The sequence below is a fragment of the Phaenicophaeus curvirostris genome, chromosome 1, assembly GCF_032191515.1.
Source record: "Phaenicophaeus curvirostris isolate KB17595 chromosome 1, BPBGC_Pcur_1.0, whole genome shotgun sequence".
NCBI classification, from domain to species: domain Eukaryota; kingdom Metazoa; phylum Chordata; class Aves; order Cuculiformes; family Cuculidae; genus Phaenicophaeus; species Phaenicophaeus curvirostris.
The window spans coordinates 33,536,617-33,552,615 of NC_091392.1; the positions used below are offsets into that span (position 1 = coordinate 33,536,617).

General features: G+C 35.7%; 1 protein-coding gene across 4 annotated transcripts in view; it reads left to right on the top strand.

The window, feature by feature from the left end:
- The window catches only part of SLC16A7 (solute carrier family 16 member 7), an 85,960-nt gene that overhangs the window by 60,847 nt on the left and 9,114 nt on the right, over nucleotides 1–15,999 (top strand). For all 4 annotated transcript variants that reach the window (XM_069852220.1, XM_069852240.1, XM_069852249.1 and 1 more), the window contains exons 3-4: nucleotides 12,502–12,645; nucleotides 14,273–15,085. In XM_069852220.1, coding sequence (XP_069708321.1) covers nucleotides 12,502–12,645; nucleotides 14,273–15,085 — 957 coding nt within the window. The remainder of the gene's footprint in view (nucleotides 1–12,501; nucleotides 12,646–14,272; nucleotides 15,086–15,999) is intronic.

A 15,999-nucleotide genomic window follows, 5' to 3' on the forward strand; every position in this document is an offset into this window, starting at 1 on the left:
CAACCTGTTCCAGTGCCTCACTTCCTCATAGTAAAGAAATTCCTCCTTATGTTTAGTCTAAATCTGCCCCTCTCCAGTTTATAGCCACTGCTCCTAGTCCTATCACTACATGCTTTTGTAAAGTCCCTCCTCAGCTTTCTTTTAGCCCCTTCAGGTACTGGGAGGTCGCTATAAGGTCTCCTCAGAGTCTTCTCTTCTCCAGGCTGAACAAGCCCAACTCTTTCAGCCTGTCCTCATATCAGAGGTGCTCCAGCCCTCTAGGCATCCTTGTAGCCCTCCTCTGGACCCATTCCAACAGCTCCATATCCTCCTTATGTTGAGGATTCTAGAGCTGGACACAATACTCCAGGTGGGGTCTCACAAGAGAAGGCTAGAGGGGCAGAATCACCTCCCTTAACCTGCTGGCCAAGCTTCTTTTGATGCAGCTCAGGATACGGTTGGCTTTCTGGGCTGCAAGCGCACATTGCTGGCTCATGTCAACCTTCTCATCAACCAGCACCCCCAAGTGCTTTTCTGCAGGGCTGCTCTCAATCACATCATCCCCCATCGTGTATTGAAATCGGGGATTGCCCTGACCCAGGTGTAGGACTTTGCACTTGGCCTTGTTGAACTTTTCATATATTATGGAGAGTGGCTTGGCAACCACATCAGCCAATTCCCAATTTCTGCTGATGTTATAAAAAATTAACCTGACAAGGTGTTCAAATAAACATATTGCCTACATCAGTCAACTTTCTAACCAACTGCTTTTCAGTAAGATGCATTAAAACTTACTAAACAAACAGAGTTCTTCCTGTGGGAAGAATATAATTATTTTACTAATAAACCTAAGTGATATTCTTCTCAGAGTTGCATATTTTAAATTCTTGCAGAAGTAGGTATATTTCATTGAATATTTTTAATATGCTCTGGCTGAGGAATATCAGCGTAACTCCTTAGATAAAAGGTGACTCCAGGAACACTTGACGTTTAGGCAGCATCTGCAATACAATTCATGAGAAGTCTATAGTTTAATGGGCACTAATTTATTTTAAATTTATGATACTTCACAATCATGGGAATTAAGCTGCTTGACATTACTCGGTGGAGAATAAGGTTTTGCCAATTTATTTTATTTCTTTAGCCTAGGTAAGAAAATATGTCTGGTTCCAAAGCCATACAAATATTACCTTCAAGTTGTAAGATGGCACTATATCACCATGCCACTTCACGTTGTTTTTTGCAGCAGAGCTCAAATATTCCCTGTTCATTTAAGCAAACCCAATCTAGACGTCCCTGACCTCCCCATCTCCTATGCCCATTTTCAGAGGACCTTGGCTAAGGAGATGTGTCCTCTTCTGCTACAAGTGAAAGGACTGTGTAAAGAACATAATATGTGTTGTTTTTTCTCTAGTCCAGGCAAAACACAAATGCCATAAACACACTTCCCCATCTCTCTCATAATATAGTCCTTTTCCACTGCTTAAGTCCCAAGCTTCCTTTATTAATTTTTCACTCTTCACTTGGTCATATTTTATGAAATATTGTTTTAGTAGGGGAAGGCATGCTTTCCTCTCATTAAAGGAAGTCATCGTATTTTGGTTGAGTACAGTCCATGGAAAGTGTATTTGTTCATCCAGTCAACAAAAGAAATAGCATGTGACTATACACAGGAAATGTCTAAAAATTTGAAAGACCCATGAGGTAAAGCTTTTTCCATTATAGGTAGAAATCTTAAAGTATCAACCCGATGCCATATTCAACTCTGATAATGAAGAGTATGTGAGGTGGGTATGGGAATATACAAAGATAAATTGACATCTGCTCAAATAACATATAGATTAAAAACATATATCTCATTTCTCTTTGAGTTCTGTTGGATAGAGTTTTATACTTAGGCGTGTGTATTTTGCTGTAAAAGACTAGGGACAATCAAGGAAAAAAAAGAACAAGGAGAGAAGAGATTAGAACTCATTCCTAAATTATTGATTATTGAGAGATATTTTCCTGAAGATTATTATTTTATGAAGCAGTTAAATGTAAGTGGTCTAAAGTTTAAGTAAATTGGAAAATGTTCTGTTCTGAACCTGTGGGACGCTTTCAGAATTCTGTTCAGTAAACTGTCTCCAAAGATTTTGCTTCCTCTAGGGTGTAATAAAGGCTACTTATTCTGGCACTGCTGAAATAAATAAATGAATTGAAATATGGAAAACATCACATAAATCTTGATACTGTTGTTGATCCAGAAGATAGTCTTGTGATAACTTTTGTCTTTTAATTATTCTAGTTTTGATTTGTTTTCCTTCATGTTTTTAACCATTTAAGAGTTTACATTAATTTTAGTCTTTTGACTTGGAAGACAAAGTATTCAGTGTTGCCTTCACATATAATTCTGTAATTAAACATTTTCAATATATGTGCATGTTAGTTTTTCACTTGGCTGAAAAAAGGGGGTTAAAAACACACACACCCCCTCATGCCCCAAAGATTATCACTTCAATTGACAACTGAATGTAGTTGTGTCTCCTTCTCCCCTCACCCTACTTTTTCAGGCTCCACTTTTGTAAAATACTGGGAAAAATGCAAACTTTGTACCTGGTATGATCCCATTAATATACTACCATTGTCTGCAAGTACCTTATGTGCCAAAAACCTAGTAAAAATTCTCAGTTCCCATTTTGCATATCTTTGAAATACAAATAAATTCCCTTCTCCCACCTCTTCCCTTTCTTTCCCTTCCCTCTTCCCCCTTCTCTCCTTCTTCCCATTTCCCCAGTATGTTGTAAATTAAATATTCTTCACATATATTTACCTTATAAAGTTCATCAGCATGATCTGATTTGCAGCCTGTAAAGTAATTTGGGAAATTCCCACTCTTAAGCGTCTAACTTTTACCACCGAAAGTCACCATGTGCATTTTATTGGATATTATTAAAAATACAATTATAATGAAAATAATGCTAAAATAATGTTTTAGAAAGATTTTTCCATAAAGTACATTTTAAGCTTAAATTATATTTATATGTTAAATAGCAATTACGTTTGGAAATAATCTTATAATATTGTTGACAATTAACTAAATATGATGACTTCTCAGGACATTGCCAAATTATAAATACATCTGGGTTTATACTTCTTGTTACATATATTCTGAATATGTAGATGAGATTTAATGGTCTGCTTATGATCCATAATTCACAGTAAGTGGTTTGCGGAAACATCATAGGGAGTAGATTGAGTATTTTCAATTTGAATTTTAATTACACAGTGCAAAATTCAGACCAGAAAGGAATATGATGAAGGAGCAACTAGAAAGCAGCATGTATCTTATGCTTTCTCTAAAATTACGTATTATTGTGTGTAACAATATATAAGGAATCATTTCCAAGTTGAATTAGTTGTACTACTATGCTAGAAGAAAACAAATAAACTGCAGGGTAAAAATGGGATATTATATGAAGATTAATATGATGGGCAACTTGTAGAAGACAGATAAATCCAAATGACAGTGTTAATCTTAACTGAAGTTGGCTGAATTTTTCACAGTGAATGCATTATCTGAAAAGTAATTATTTGAGTTGCAAAGAATATATCCTACATCTGTAAGAACAACTAAATAGTGTGTGTAAGATCATCTGAATCTGTTTGCTATGACTTTTTGCCCTCTGTGATGTCTGCTAGGCTTCCAAGTGACAAAATATTATTCCGCTTCCGGGAAAAGTAGACAGAGATTTTTAAGAAGCTGTATAAAAATCATGAATGATAATAGGTAATAATAGGAAGTGGCAAGTAATGAACATTTATAAACATTATGTTCACATGGGCACACAGAGGTTTGTAGAAAAGCAGTCCTTCTTCAAAGAGGAACAAAGAAAAGAAACCAAATATTTGTAACTAGCTAATAACATGGTTTAGGAAGATGTCTTTTGAGAATTAAAATAAATATGAGCAAGCCCTGTTTGTTTGGATCTTTTTTCTTCCCAACAATTAGCTCTGAGATGAGCAACATAGCTCTTATTTTGAAGTTGTTACAATTGTAGTTGTGATAGTGGTATACTGTAATACCTGTTTTTCTTTTCAGTTTTATGATCTTGCAGGTCAATACAGAAAATTGTCCTCCCTCTTATATCAGCAGAAAACACAAAACTTTTTTGCCAATGTGGTTCACACAGTTAGTAAGCTGTAAAGACAAGTTTTATATCTAGAAAATGTAATCTACTTCTGCAAAGCACAAGGTACTAAGAACTTAATTTCCTTCAGTTACAAATTTTTCAAATTTTTTGAAATTGAAAGACTGAATTCAGAAGTTTCCAGGTGAAAAAATGGGATGAGTACTTTTTATTGTCCCAGCAAAATCCTTCCCCCGTCCTCCCTTATGTATATCGTTAGGAATACAACAATCAGATGAGGAAAAGTGGCGGGGTTTGTATGTGCATGTGTGTGTGTGAATATGTATTATCTATGTCTGGGTATAGTAGGTTTTTAATAAGACTATTTTTGAGACAAAAAAAATAGCAAAAATACTGGATAGCTATAAGGCACCTCTAGCTTCAGATTAGTATAAGTTTTCCTTTGTCCCCTGAAAGCAAACATATTAGATAGGATTTATTTTAACCTTTTCAGAAATTTGGCGCTTCTTTAAGTACAAGTGCTCAAACAGAGATATTACCAAATTGAACTAAATCTTTCACTTGCAACCACCCACAAAGAAAGGAGCAGCCACTGAGATGAATGGATAATACTTCAAGGATGAGACCTCTGGTAAAAAACCTCTAAATATTTTCATTGGAACATTTCTATGCTTAGAGTTATTTCTCCTGAAATTCCGTGTGAAACCTTGAAGAGGATATAAATTTACTAAATTTTATTATTAATACGTTCATATTAACTACTGCTATAGAGTATTATATTTAATAATATTTACATATTAGTATTATTATATTTACTATATTTCTGGAGAGGAAAATGAGTAAGTCCTTGTAATGTTTTTCATTTGAAGGAGAAGTAACCTTTAATGGCACAGCTTCATTTTTCATGTTGATACACTAGATGACATTTACTGTTCAAGGTACAAGCTAGTTTCATTTGTTTTCTGAGAAGAAAAGAATATTTTTCTGAGAAGTCCATTTGTAATGCACATATCATGTGCTGATGCTATTTCCAGCTATTCTCATTACAGAGGCATGAAGAATATGTGCCTGATGGTACAATGTCTCTATTTATATGCTTCTCTCTTACAGGTGCTTTGGTTCCATTTCATCATTAGCTTGTTCCCTCCTTTGTTCTTTTTTCTTGCCTTTCTCCAAGTTGAAAGATTATTTTTTTGCAAATATCTATGCATGGGTTTTAATTTGCTCAGTGATACTGAAGGCAACAGGAATACAAATACAAGGAAAGTTTGAAAAAATGCTGAAACATTTTGCTGCCTCTGACTTCATTTCACTATAAATGTATCAAAATGAAATTTAGGCTATTAATTTAAGAATAGAATTTTTTCTTAGAATCATAACAGTTTCTGAAAACTGCTGTGTTCAGCAGCTCACAGAATTACACTGATTTTTTATTAACTATTATGAGGTTTCATATTGCTAATTTCCAAAGAAATGTCATAAATCATCATAAAGTCTTCTGCTTTGTGATCAAGTGTTTTAGTCTTTTGTGAAAAAAATTCTGTAGCAGACCATGCAAAAGGTAATTAATATAGAGCATTGATATGTATCCATGTAAATAATAATCAGCATGGCTATTCTTTGATTAAAAACTGAGCAATCTTCGAACTTTTTTAAATTCATAGATATAGAGTAATTTGCTGGCTGAAGATGTTTTCTGAATTACATGGTCCATTACTTTGTACACATTCACACCCTAGCAAACAGGAAAAAGCCTGTAAGCCAAAGAACAGCTTTAATCAAAATACATAATGCCCTTGGTTCATACCTCTCATGTATCACTGGTTAAATCCTCAAAATACCAAAATGGAACAAAGTCCTCTAATTTCTACATAAAAGAAATACATTCAGAGCAAGCACCAGTACCACTGATCACTTACTTTGTTTCTTCTGTGCATTTCACGAAAAGAATAGCTCATATTTGCAGCCAGACATATGCGTTCCTGACTTGAGCACCGCGGTTCAAAATTATCAGAAAGAGGAACCATTTTTGAAGGAGCCACCATGAAGAAGCAGACAGTATGTTGAGGTGTTCTACCATCAGCCAGCTCCTATGGGTTGCCACACACATAATTATTGTATTTCTTATAAAAGTCCTAAGGAATATCTGAAGGTCAAATTAACCCTCAGAAGTAATCAAAAGATAGAAACTTAATAGAATTCAAGGATCCTTCAGGACACAAGTGAGAATATGTGCATTCAGGGTAATGACACCGAGGAAATGTAGTTAGAGGAGGAAAACTGGTGAGCAGAGTGTGATGGATCGTTCAACGACTGACTGCTTATTCCGCAGCATGCTGTGCTTTCAGCTGCTGAGCTATCTGAACTTATAGTTTAGCAACCTTAACTCAATGTTAGCCGTTTCTTTTGGGTGGTATTTATTCCAAGAATATTTTTTCCTCTTTGTTTTCTGTCAAGTTTACTATATTATCTAGGTTTATGGAATCAGTGCAGCCCATTATAAATGTTATATAAAATGGAAAAAAAATGCTGCCAAATGCACAGAGAAAATGCAGAGAAAGCTTTCCAAAGATTGTTGAACTATGTTACCTTCATTGCTGTTACACAAACACATAGGAAATGTCAGAAACATAGGTTAACATTCCCAGAAATGTGATAAAGAGCATAACACAAACATAGTTGCATGACATTTGAATTTTCAAATTAGTCAATACTTTTTTGGATTTTTTCCTGTCTGCCCTGTCTAAATGCTTGCTCAAGAGTACTGAAAGTATTTAGCCAAAGGTTTTTGAACTAGAGGTAAGATAGTCACAAAATGCTTAGTATTTTGACTTAGTCCAGCTTGAGAAAAGCAGCATTTAAGTGAAAGGTAAAGCTCTGCTTTAGCAGAACACTAAGAACTCTTTGCCAAACAAAGAGAATCAGAAAAAAAAAAGCCAAAACCCTGAACTGGAAAGACAGCTGCATTGACTCTGTGGAACAGATGGCTGAAAATATACTTGTTTTTAAATCATAGAATCATAGAATCATAGAATAACCAGGTTGGAAGAGACCCACCGGATCATCGAGTCCAACTATTCCTATCAAACACAAAACCATTCTCCTTAGCGCCTCATCCACCCGTGCCTTAAACACCTCCAGGGAAGGTGACTCAACCACCTCCCTGGGCAGCCTGTTCCAGTGCCCAATGACCCTTTCTGTGAAGAATTTTTTCCTAATGTCCAGCCTAAATCTCCCCTGGCGGAGCTTGAGGCCATTCCCTCTTGTCCTGTCCCCTGTCACTTGGCAGAAGAGGCCAGCACCCTCCTCTCTACAACCTCCTTTCAGGTAGTTGTAGAGAGCAATCACTTGACAGGATGCAATGTACAATATTCCATTATTGCAACTTGAAAATTTATTTCATTTTTTTCAACTTCTTTCAGCAATTTACTTTATTTAAATAGATGTCGTATATTTCAGATTGAGTCATTTCAGGTTGCTTTGAATCAATGATACTACAAACACTGTATAACCTTTTCAGCATATGTTTTAAAACTTACCTTTATCTCAAGAAGGTTCATCTCTTCTTCCACATTAAGAAGTATAAACACACTGACTGTATGTGAAACAAATTACAGGTGTGAATTATCTTTAATTACATCAGTGTAATTAGTGTACAGCAATGAGAAATGAAACCAGGACAAATAAATTAAATACTGAACCCTGGATTGTACACTATTTAAAGAAACTTTAATTCCTACAGTGAATATAAATATACAATAGACACAAAGATGACCTTTTTATGGACATTGAACTATGTCTGCCTGTTACCACTACAAACAAATCCCTACTTTTGAAATCATTCTAACTAGTTATTATACATTTAAGTTGCAGAATACCTCACAGAAAGTGGTGTCTGTTCATGGAAGAGCTTTGTAAAGTAAATATATTTTTTTTCATTTGGGTAAGAAAAAAATTGATGGAAGAGAGAAAATGAAGCAGGAATTCTAGTGTTCTCGATTCTCTTCTTGTAAATTAATGGAGTGTACCTAATACATTTACACTTCTAAATGTTATTCTACCTGAAAGCTGAGCAAGTTATTGATTTTATGCCAAATAAATCTTCCTTTATTCTATTTCATGGCCTTAAAACTGATCTGTCTGTACTGTTACCTCAAGGTATTATCAAATGGAAATATTGTCATCTGGTTTGCATCCTTTAAGCTCTTAGAAGTACTAGATGTAAAATTGTTATGCTGTATCCAAAATCAGATCATTGTTTGAAGTACATGTTTTCTCAGGGCTCAAAAAAGTGAGTAAATGGATAAATCTGTATATATGAGCATGTGTGTAACTCTGAGAATGTAACTATAGGAGAAAGAATTTTAGATTTACAGTGCATAGTTTGAGCCCATTATTCATTTCTACAAAAACAGCGAGCAGTACGTTTCTTTAAATAAAAACATTAATGTTTATTTTTAAACCATATTAGCACAATAAGCATCTTTTTAGGGGAAAAAAGTGACTATTTCTTCAAACATCTGCTTCTTAAATCTAGTTATTATTCACTTGTGTAGACTTTTTTATTGCTTTTCATTTACATAAATATGGCTTAGCAGAAGAAGGGAGATTTAAATGGTGGTTGAAAAGTTAAACTTGGAAGCGAGAGGAAAATATGGATTATTGCTATTTTTGTTATTATAAGAATTTATCTAATTTTTAAGCAATATATTTCTGCTGAGAGGTCTTGGTATTCACTGGAGACCAGCAAAAGCAGGTTTGCCCTCACATTTTGCACAATACAGATGTGCAAGTGAATGTTCTGCTGAGCTGTCAAAACAGAGCATAGGTGTCACATTATTATAAGTTTCATGTAAAACATCATAAATAGCTCCCACATGCATAATCCAGTCTCTGCTCACATAGCTGAAATTACTCTTACCATCTTTCCCTTGGCAAATAATGAAGAATGTGAAAAGCTGCTATTTCTCCTTGTTGTCTTCCAAATCATTTGTGTCCTGCTGCACAGACCTGCCTGAAACTGTTGTTCAGTGGCACTGGTTATGGTTGCTGTCTTATTCCTTCTCATAGTCTGGTCATTTGCTTCAAATAGAAATATATAAACCAAAAATACAGCCAGGAGATTGCTAGCATATTATGATAATGGTCTTAAATTTGGTTTAGGTAATGTATAGTCCTTTGGGGATGATGCTTTGTAGGTGCTAAGGGACAGATCAGAATAAATATTCTTGTGGGCTTCCTGACTTAACATCTGTTATATAGTTACTTCAGGCTTTGGGAAATAGACTCAGAAATCCAGCAGTCCTTTAGTGTATTAACGTGCATTAATGTATAGCATGATTTTGTCAGTGTTACAGGACTTAAACAGCTTAATCTTCCTGTGACTAAAAAGAAAAAATATGCAAGGAATATAGACACATGCTGGCAAGTGAGCATTGCTTAAATAATTGTAGAAGCTGTTAGATGTTAAATGAAATTTGTGTATAGCTATAAAATGCATGATGGCTGGCAAACAGCTGGAATTTATGTAGATTCATATATGTTAAGGTATGAATATGCATCGTTTTATGACTCCAAAATGAAGTATAGGCAGGTGTCATAGGAAAATGTTTAAACTACTTATTAGATTGGAAGTGTTCCGAGATAACTTAGGAAGTAAGTTTAAATTAATATTATAGTTTATAGAACAATTACTATTTCCCATATTAACTAGTTTGAAATCAAAATACAGGAAAATAACAAAAGAAAACTTGTTTAATGAGAAAAGAAACACATTTTTAAGAGGTCTATCTACATCATAACTGAAATATCTGTGTAAGGGTAGAATTCAAGGTTCTGCACATAGTTAATAAATCTGTAAATAATATAGTCAAATATTTACCTGCTATGATTCCTCTTTCCTACATCTTTTTCTAAGGATCAGCAACGGAACATTTGAGGTAAGACTACAGCAAAGTAGCATTTAGTACAGCAGGGGAGGGACGTCAGAATGTTAACATTCTGTTAACTACATAAAATTTTTGTTTACCATTTTGTCAATACTTCCATCTTATCACAAGAAGAAGAACCTGAGAATAAATCTAAAAATCATTATTTTGGCATGCTTGAAGTGAAATACTGTTACTGCCTTTAGGAACGATAACAATTAAAACTTTTTTTCAGAAATTGTGTTTAAATTAATTTATTTTGAAAAACTATATATATTAATTAATACAGGGATGAAAGTTTCTGCTTTAAGTTAAATAAAGAATTTAAGTTAAAAGGGGTCTCTTCAACCCAGAGGAAATCTTTGTATGGTTCATCTGTTTCAAAAGGGCTAACTTTTTAATTCAAACATGAGCCAAACTACTACTCCAAACGTAACACTATAAATAAAAAACCCACTATGATTACAGTTGTACTTCAGTGTAGTTATGAGAGCGTAATTTTATTAAGACAGGAGAAGTAAGCACGATATATTTGGAAGAGTTTGGAGCATAATTTGTCCGTCCTTCATGTTTCACTGCTTTTGCCATATGACCTCAAAGGAGAAACCCCACCTTGTCACTGTTCCCCCCAAATGGAAGTAAAGAAGTGTTAAGTATCTCATAATTCGATCTGACAACAAAATATTGTAGTGCTTCATATGTGATTTAGAGGTTTTTAATAAATCTCTGGGCTGTTGCATATTTGGTGAGCCATTCCATGCTGTGGATTTTCAAGTCTGTTGGTTTCAATATGTGGTTATACTTAAACTGCATTTCAGTGAGCAGCAGAGCTTGGTCTCCTATGGTTATGCGTCTATAAGATCAGTCTTAATGCCTTCAATCTGAGCATCCTTTACCTTCCAAGTAAAATGACCACCCTCTTTGTCTGCTATCTTGAACAGTACAGCTGCCTGGGCAAGAAATATTGCTTTTACTGGTGGAAAGCTGAGTATATTGGCCAGTGTCAGTGCTGCTTGGACAGGGACCTTGTTCTTTCAACAGATACCACCTAAGATTGTGACCCAAGTTATTTGATGAATAGACAAACCATAAGATCTAAAAACCCCTCAAATCTTTGCTTTTCAGTCAAGTTAATTTAAAACTGACCTCTGGATTCAGAAGCTACTGCAAAAGATGGATATGCTCTGGGTGACACTACTGTAAAAGCTTATTTCCATAAGGAAGTAAGCTAAATATTGATTGTCTGGCATATGCTTAAGATTTTTGTTGTTGATATGCAAGTAGTAACTAACATTTACAGTACATCCATAATATTTTAATGCATTTAAGGTAATTCAAACAGTGGAGTCTAAAATAACACTGTAGCGATGAAAATATACTTTTAAGTTTGGTTGGATTTGGCTTTTTCACATCATGGAGTTTCTGGTATTTATTCCTTTAGATATTTATAAAGAGACTTAAAAATACTACCAGTACAGTTAATGATATGCAGTGAAATCAGATGCAGAGCTTGGCATTCCATTTTATGCCAGGGGCCTGCTTTATCTTCAGTTTGAAATTTATTGCTTTTTATTATAGATTTTTTTATATTTGAATTGGATAAGTTTAGTTATTGCAAAAGCAAGACTATTCATAATGGTTTAGGCCAAATATAGTGCAGTCAGATGGTATGCAGGTTTACCTAAAGAGCTTTGACAACCTCTTAATCTTGATATGTAGCACACCATCTATTCAAGTCATGGTCATTTAAAAACCATATAATGCATGTCGTGCTAAATTGCACACTAGCTGTTTGTTTAGCATGGATATAATTACACCATAAACTGAACTGCAGTTGAAACTGAAAAATGGACCTGTAGCCATATTTTCAAAATTTATAGGTCTTTATGCTAAACCACATCTTAGATTTGCTCAGACAACCTATAGTCATCTTACTTCCCATTAACACTACTTTCTGGAAGAGGTAAGGGAAAAAGAGCTTCAGTGGCCAGAGTTCTATATTCCAATTTGACAGTTTTTTAAGTCTGTGTGTAGTTTTAAGTAAGGATGCAGGACATGCTGCGGTATTAATATCAGTTATTAATTTGCTTGCTTGGAGTTTCCTGCTGCTCTGTGGAGTTTTGGTATCTGTCTCATACTTGAATTTCTTCAGTCCTTGCACTTTTGGAACTTCCAGAATTGATTGCTTGTGAACTGTAACAATCCTTCTTGCTTGTCTGATGTCTTTAATATTTTGATCCATCTCCATGACTAATCAATATTTATATTGTCATGGAGGCACTATGTCCACATCCAGGCTCGTGTGTCTGCAAACCTGCAGAGTGTGTTTTTAAGACAAATCAGCATAGAAACAGACAAATATTTTCTGTGATGGAAGAATAAGGCATTCCAACATATCCTAAACACAAAGACACGTGTGACGGAGTTACCTCTTACCTGTTATTTTATTTTCTTTCTACCAACAGGTCCCATAAGCAGCATTCTGGTGAATAAGTATGGCAGCCGGCCTGTGATGATAGCAGGAGGTATCCTCTGTTCATTTGGTATGATTGCTTCCTCTTTCTGCAATAGTGTCCTGGAACTTTATATATGTATTGGTGTTGTTGGAGGTAAGAGTCCTATTTAAAGGGAAATGTTATGTTACGTTAGGTTACGTTATGCTATATTGTGTTGTATTATATTGCATTGTATTATATTATATCGTATCATATCATATCATATCCTATTTCTAATACTGTTCTACCAATGAGCCCTACTGATCAAGAACCCACTCTGCAAGGTATTGTAGAAAAGCAAACCAAGAAGGTAGCAAGCTTAGTTAATTTTGGCTACCTGACCTATCTAATCCTTTAAATTAGCTGGTATGATGTTGAATTATTTCTTAGGACATTTCAACTACAACTGATGATTTTATTTCATAAATGCTATATGTATGTACTGTTCCACGCTGCACTGTAATTATGGTATAAAAATTGATTGGTTCATGACAGCACTTATTACAGTCATTTGTGTAGTACTTTATGTTCATTCCTCTAGCTTTCAATCAAGTTGCACTTCAAAGGGGGTGGCAGAGGCTACCAGAATTCTAGTAAAAAAAATAAAAGCTAGTACCAGCTTTCTGTAGGTGTATATATACATATACTCTCACAGATACAACAACTTTCAGTTCAATAGCTTTCTGTTTAAAATCCCCCAGGGTCAGTTCCCCCCAAAATTACTCATGTATCATCAAAGGTCTGGATATTGCCTAAGACAATGAACTAAAGTGATCATAAAACCAGTAAATCAGATATAACATCCTTAGAAAAAGTTGTGAGGTTTTTTAAGTTGCCTCCTCAGGATAAGGAAGGCAAGTGAGGTGAAATATTAATAGGTAATAAATGAATGAGATAATACTTGTTTGTACATTCAAGTTCATGTTTATGTTGGGACTAAAAGGGTTGTTCTTTTTTTGGTGATTATTTCTTGATGCTCTGATTTTTTACATTCTAAACTTGGGGCTCACTAAAAGAGCAATGTCGGGGTCCAGGAGTGGACCTGTCAGAGAAGAAAACTTCTCTCCTGTGGCACTCATAACATACATAGCTACTTACACCTCCTTGCATAGAGGTCTTAATACAAAGAAAGGACCTAGAGGTTTGGTTTATACACTCAACTGGTGTGTATGGGTGGTCTATTCCCATGCGTGTCTCCACAACTCTTTCACCTTTAGCAGTGACTTCCATGCCTAAGGAAGTGGAGCTGAATGTGCTCCAAAATAATCAGCCATTTTAAACTCCACTTTTGTACACAAGTTTGATTTTAAATAGGATTGGAAATAAAGAATGCATTTAAATACGCCTTTCATTCATTATAACTGAGGTGACATTTAATAACTTCTGTGAAATGAGCCAAAAGAGAATTGCATTATAGCTTACTAAATATAAAACTGGTGAATTGAGGTGATGATACCATCATTCTGTGATTCCCTCATCTCTGTCATTGCTGAAACACAAGGCGTTTTGGCTTTTATTGCAGTGCTAGAGGGGAAATGGCAGAATGCCACCATGACAGTCTTGGCATGAACACATGGGGACAGCAATGAAGCTGTATTTTGTTCTTTGAAGCTGGCTGGTTTCTGTCGCCATTGGGGGTCACGGGATTAAGATATTGATAATCTTAAAAATAACTTGAAAGAGCTGTGATATGGTTTTTAGTGCATGATCTTCAATAATGCTGTCTTTTATGTTTGTTTAGGTCTGGGGTTAGCGTTCAACCTACAGCCTGCCTTGACCATGATTGGGAAGTATTTCTATAAGAAGCGTCCCATTGCTAATGGATTGGCCATGGCTGGAAGTCCAGTTTTTCTGAGCACATTGGCACCTCTCAATCAATTCCTTTTTAATGCATTTGGCTGGAAAGGAAGCTTTCTCATTCTGGGAGGACTTCTTTTGAACTGCTGCGTGGCTGGGTCACTTATGAGACCTGTGGGACCGAGAACAGTCCCTCCTGTGAAAAAAGATGCTGAAAAAGGAACAGGAGATTCTACCTTGCACAAAAACAACAAGAAGTCTTTTTGGCAAACTATAAATAGTTATTTAGATCTGTCCCTCTTCAAACACAGGGGGTTTCTGATCTATTTGTCAGGAAATGTCATTATGTTTATCGGTTTCTTCGCTCCGATAGTATTCTTGGCTCCTTATGCCAAGCACAAGGGAATTGATGAATATTCTGCTGCTTTTTTGCTATCTATCTTAGCCTTTGTAGACATGTTTGCTAGGCCTTCAATGGGACTTGTAGCAAACTCCAAGTTTATCCGGCCAAAGATTCAGTACTTTTTTAGTTTTGCTGTCTTCTACAACGGCGTCTGTCATATCTTATGCCCTCTGGCAACAAATTACACAGGCCTGGTGATATATGCTGTATTTTTTGGGTTTGCATTTGGAATGGTTAGCAGCGTTCTTTTCGAGACATTGATGGACCTTGTTGGGGCTGCCAGATTTTCTAGTGCGGTTGGACTTGTCACCATTGTGGAGTGTTGCCCTGTGCTCATAGGCCCTCCTCTAGGAGGTAAGAATTTATTTTATTCCATTTTTCTTCAGACATCGCAGCATAATTTTGCAATTTAGTATTGGATTGCTGTGAACATTATTCTTAATGTTATATAATGTGTGATATGTGGCTAGGACTGTAATGTGGCATCAGTGAACTGCATCAATTATCTTTGCACTTTTCAGCTGCAGATACCCATGAGAATCTAAAGGCATACATTGTGTGCATGTGCAATAGATAAAGAGCATATCTCTGCTGGCCCATAAATCCATGTGATAAATCTATGTTTTCTTGATAGCATGGAGTGCTAACTTTGCAGCCTTGATTTACATGTATTCAGCTCCACTTTGCTTTTTCCCAATAGAGTTCATATTTTCTTCAATTGGTTGGATCTACTGGTCAGTTTTTGTGAAGATCTCCCAGTGACTTAAAGTTTCTATAACCTAAGTGGATCTAAAGGAACATCCATGTAAATTTTAGATAACAACTTCAGGTTGCCTGAACAGAGAGGAATGGCATTTCTAGAGAGAAGAAACCAGTAGGGAGGTGCCAGACAGGACAGGGACATGGTCAGCAGGCTTGGCAGGGTTCATGCGTGGTGGGATTCCAGGGCAGTGCTGTGGAGCATTGCACCCTGGCATGATTTCACACTGCAGCCTCACTCTCAGCCAGCCCTTTAGCCTGTTTCTATAGCAAAGAGATACGTGTAAAGTAATTTAAAGTGTGAATCATCCTGCACTGACTAAAAGATGTTAATGTCACCAACTTCTGTCTTTTGAGTGTAAAGGGAGTTTAAAGGTGTATAGCTGTGACTGTATTTGTCGCCTTGGGGCTTCTAGCACTAAAAATGGTAAAGAATCCTATATATGATTCCTAGCTTTTTAGTCAGTATTTAGCAATGCTTTTACTATGCTTTATAATCTTAAGGTTTC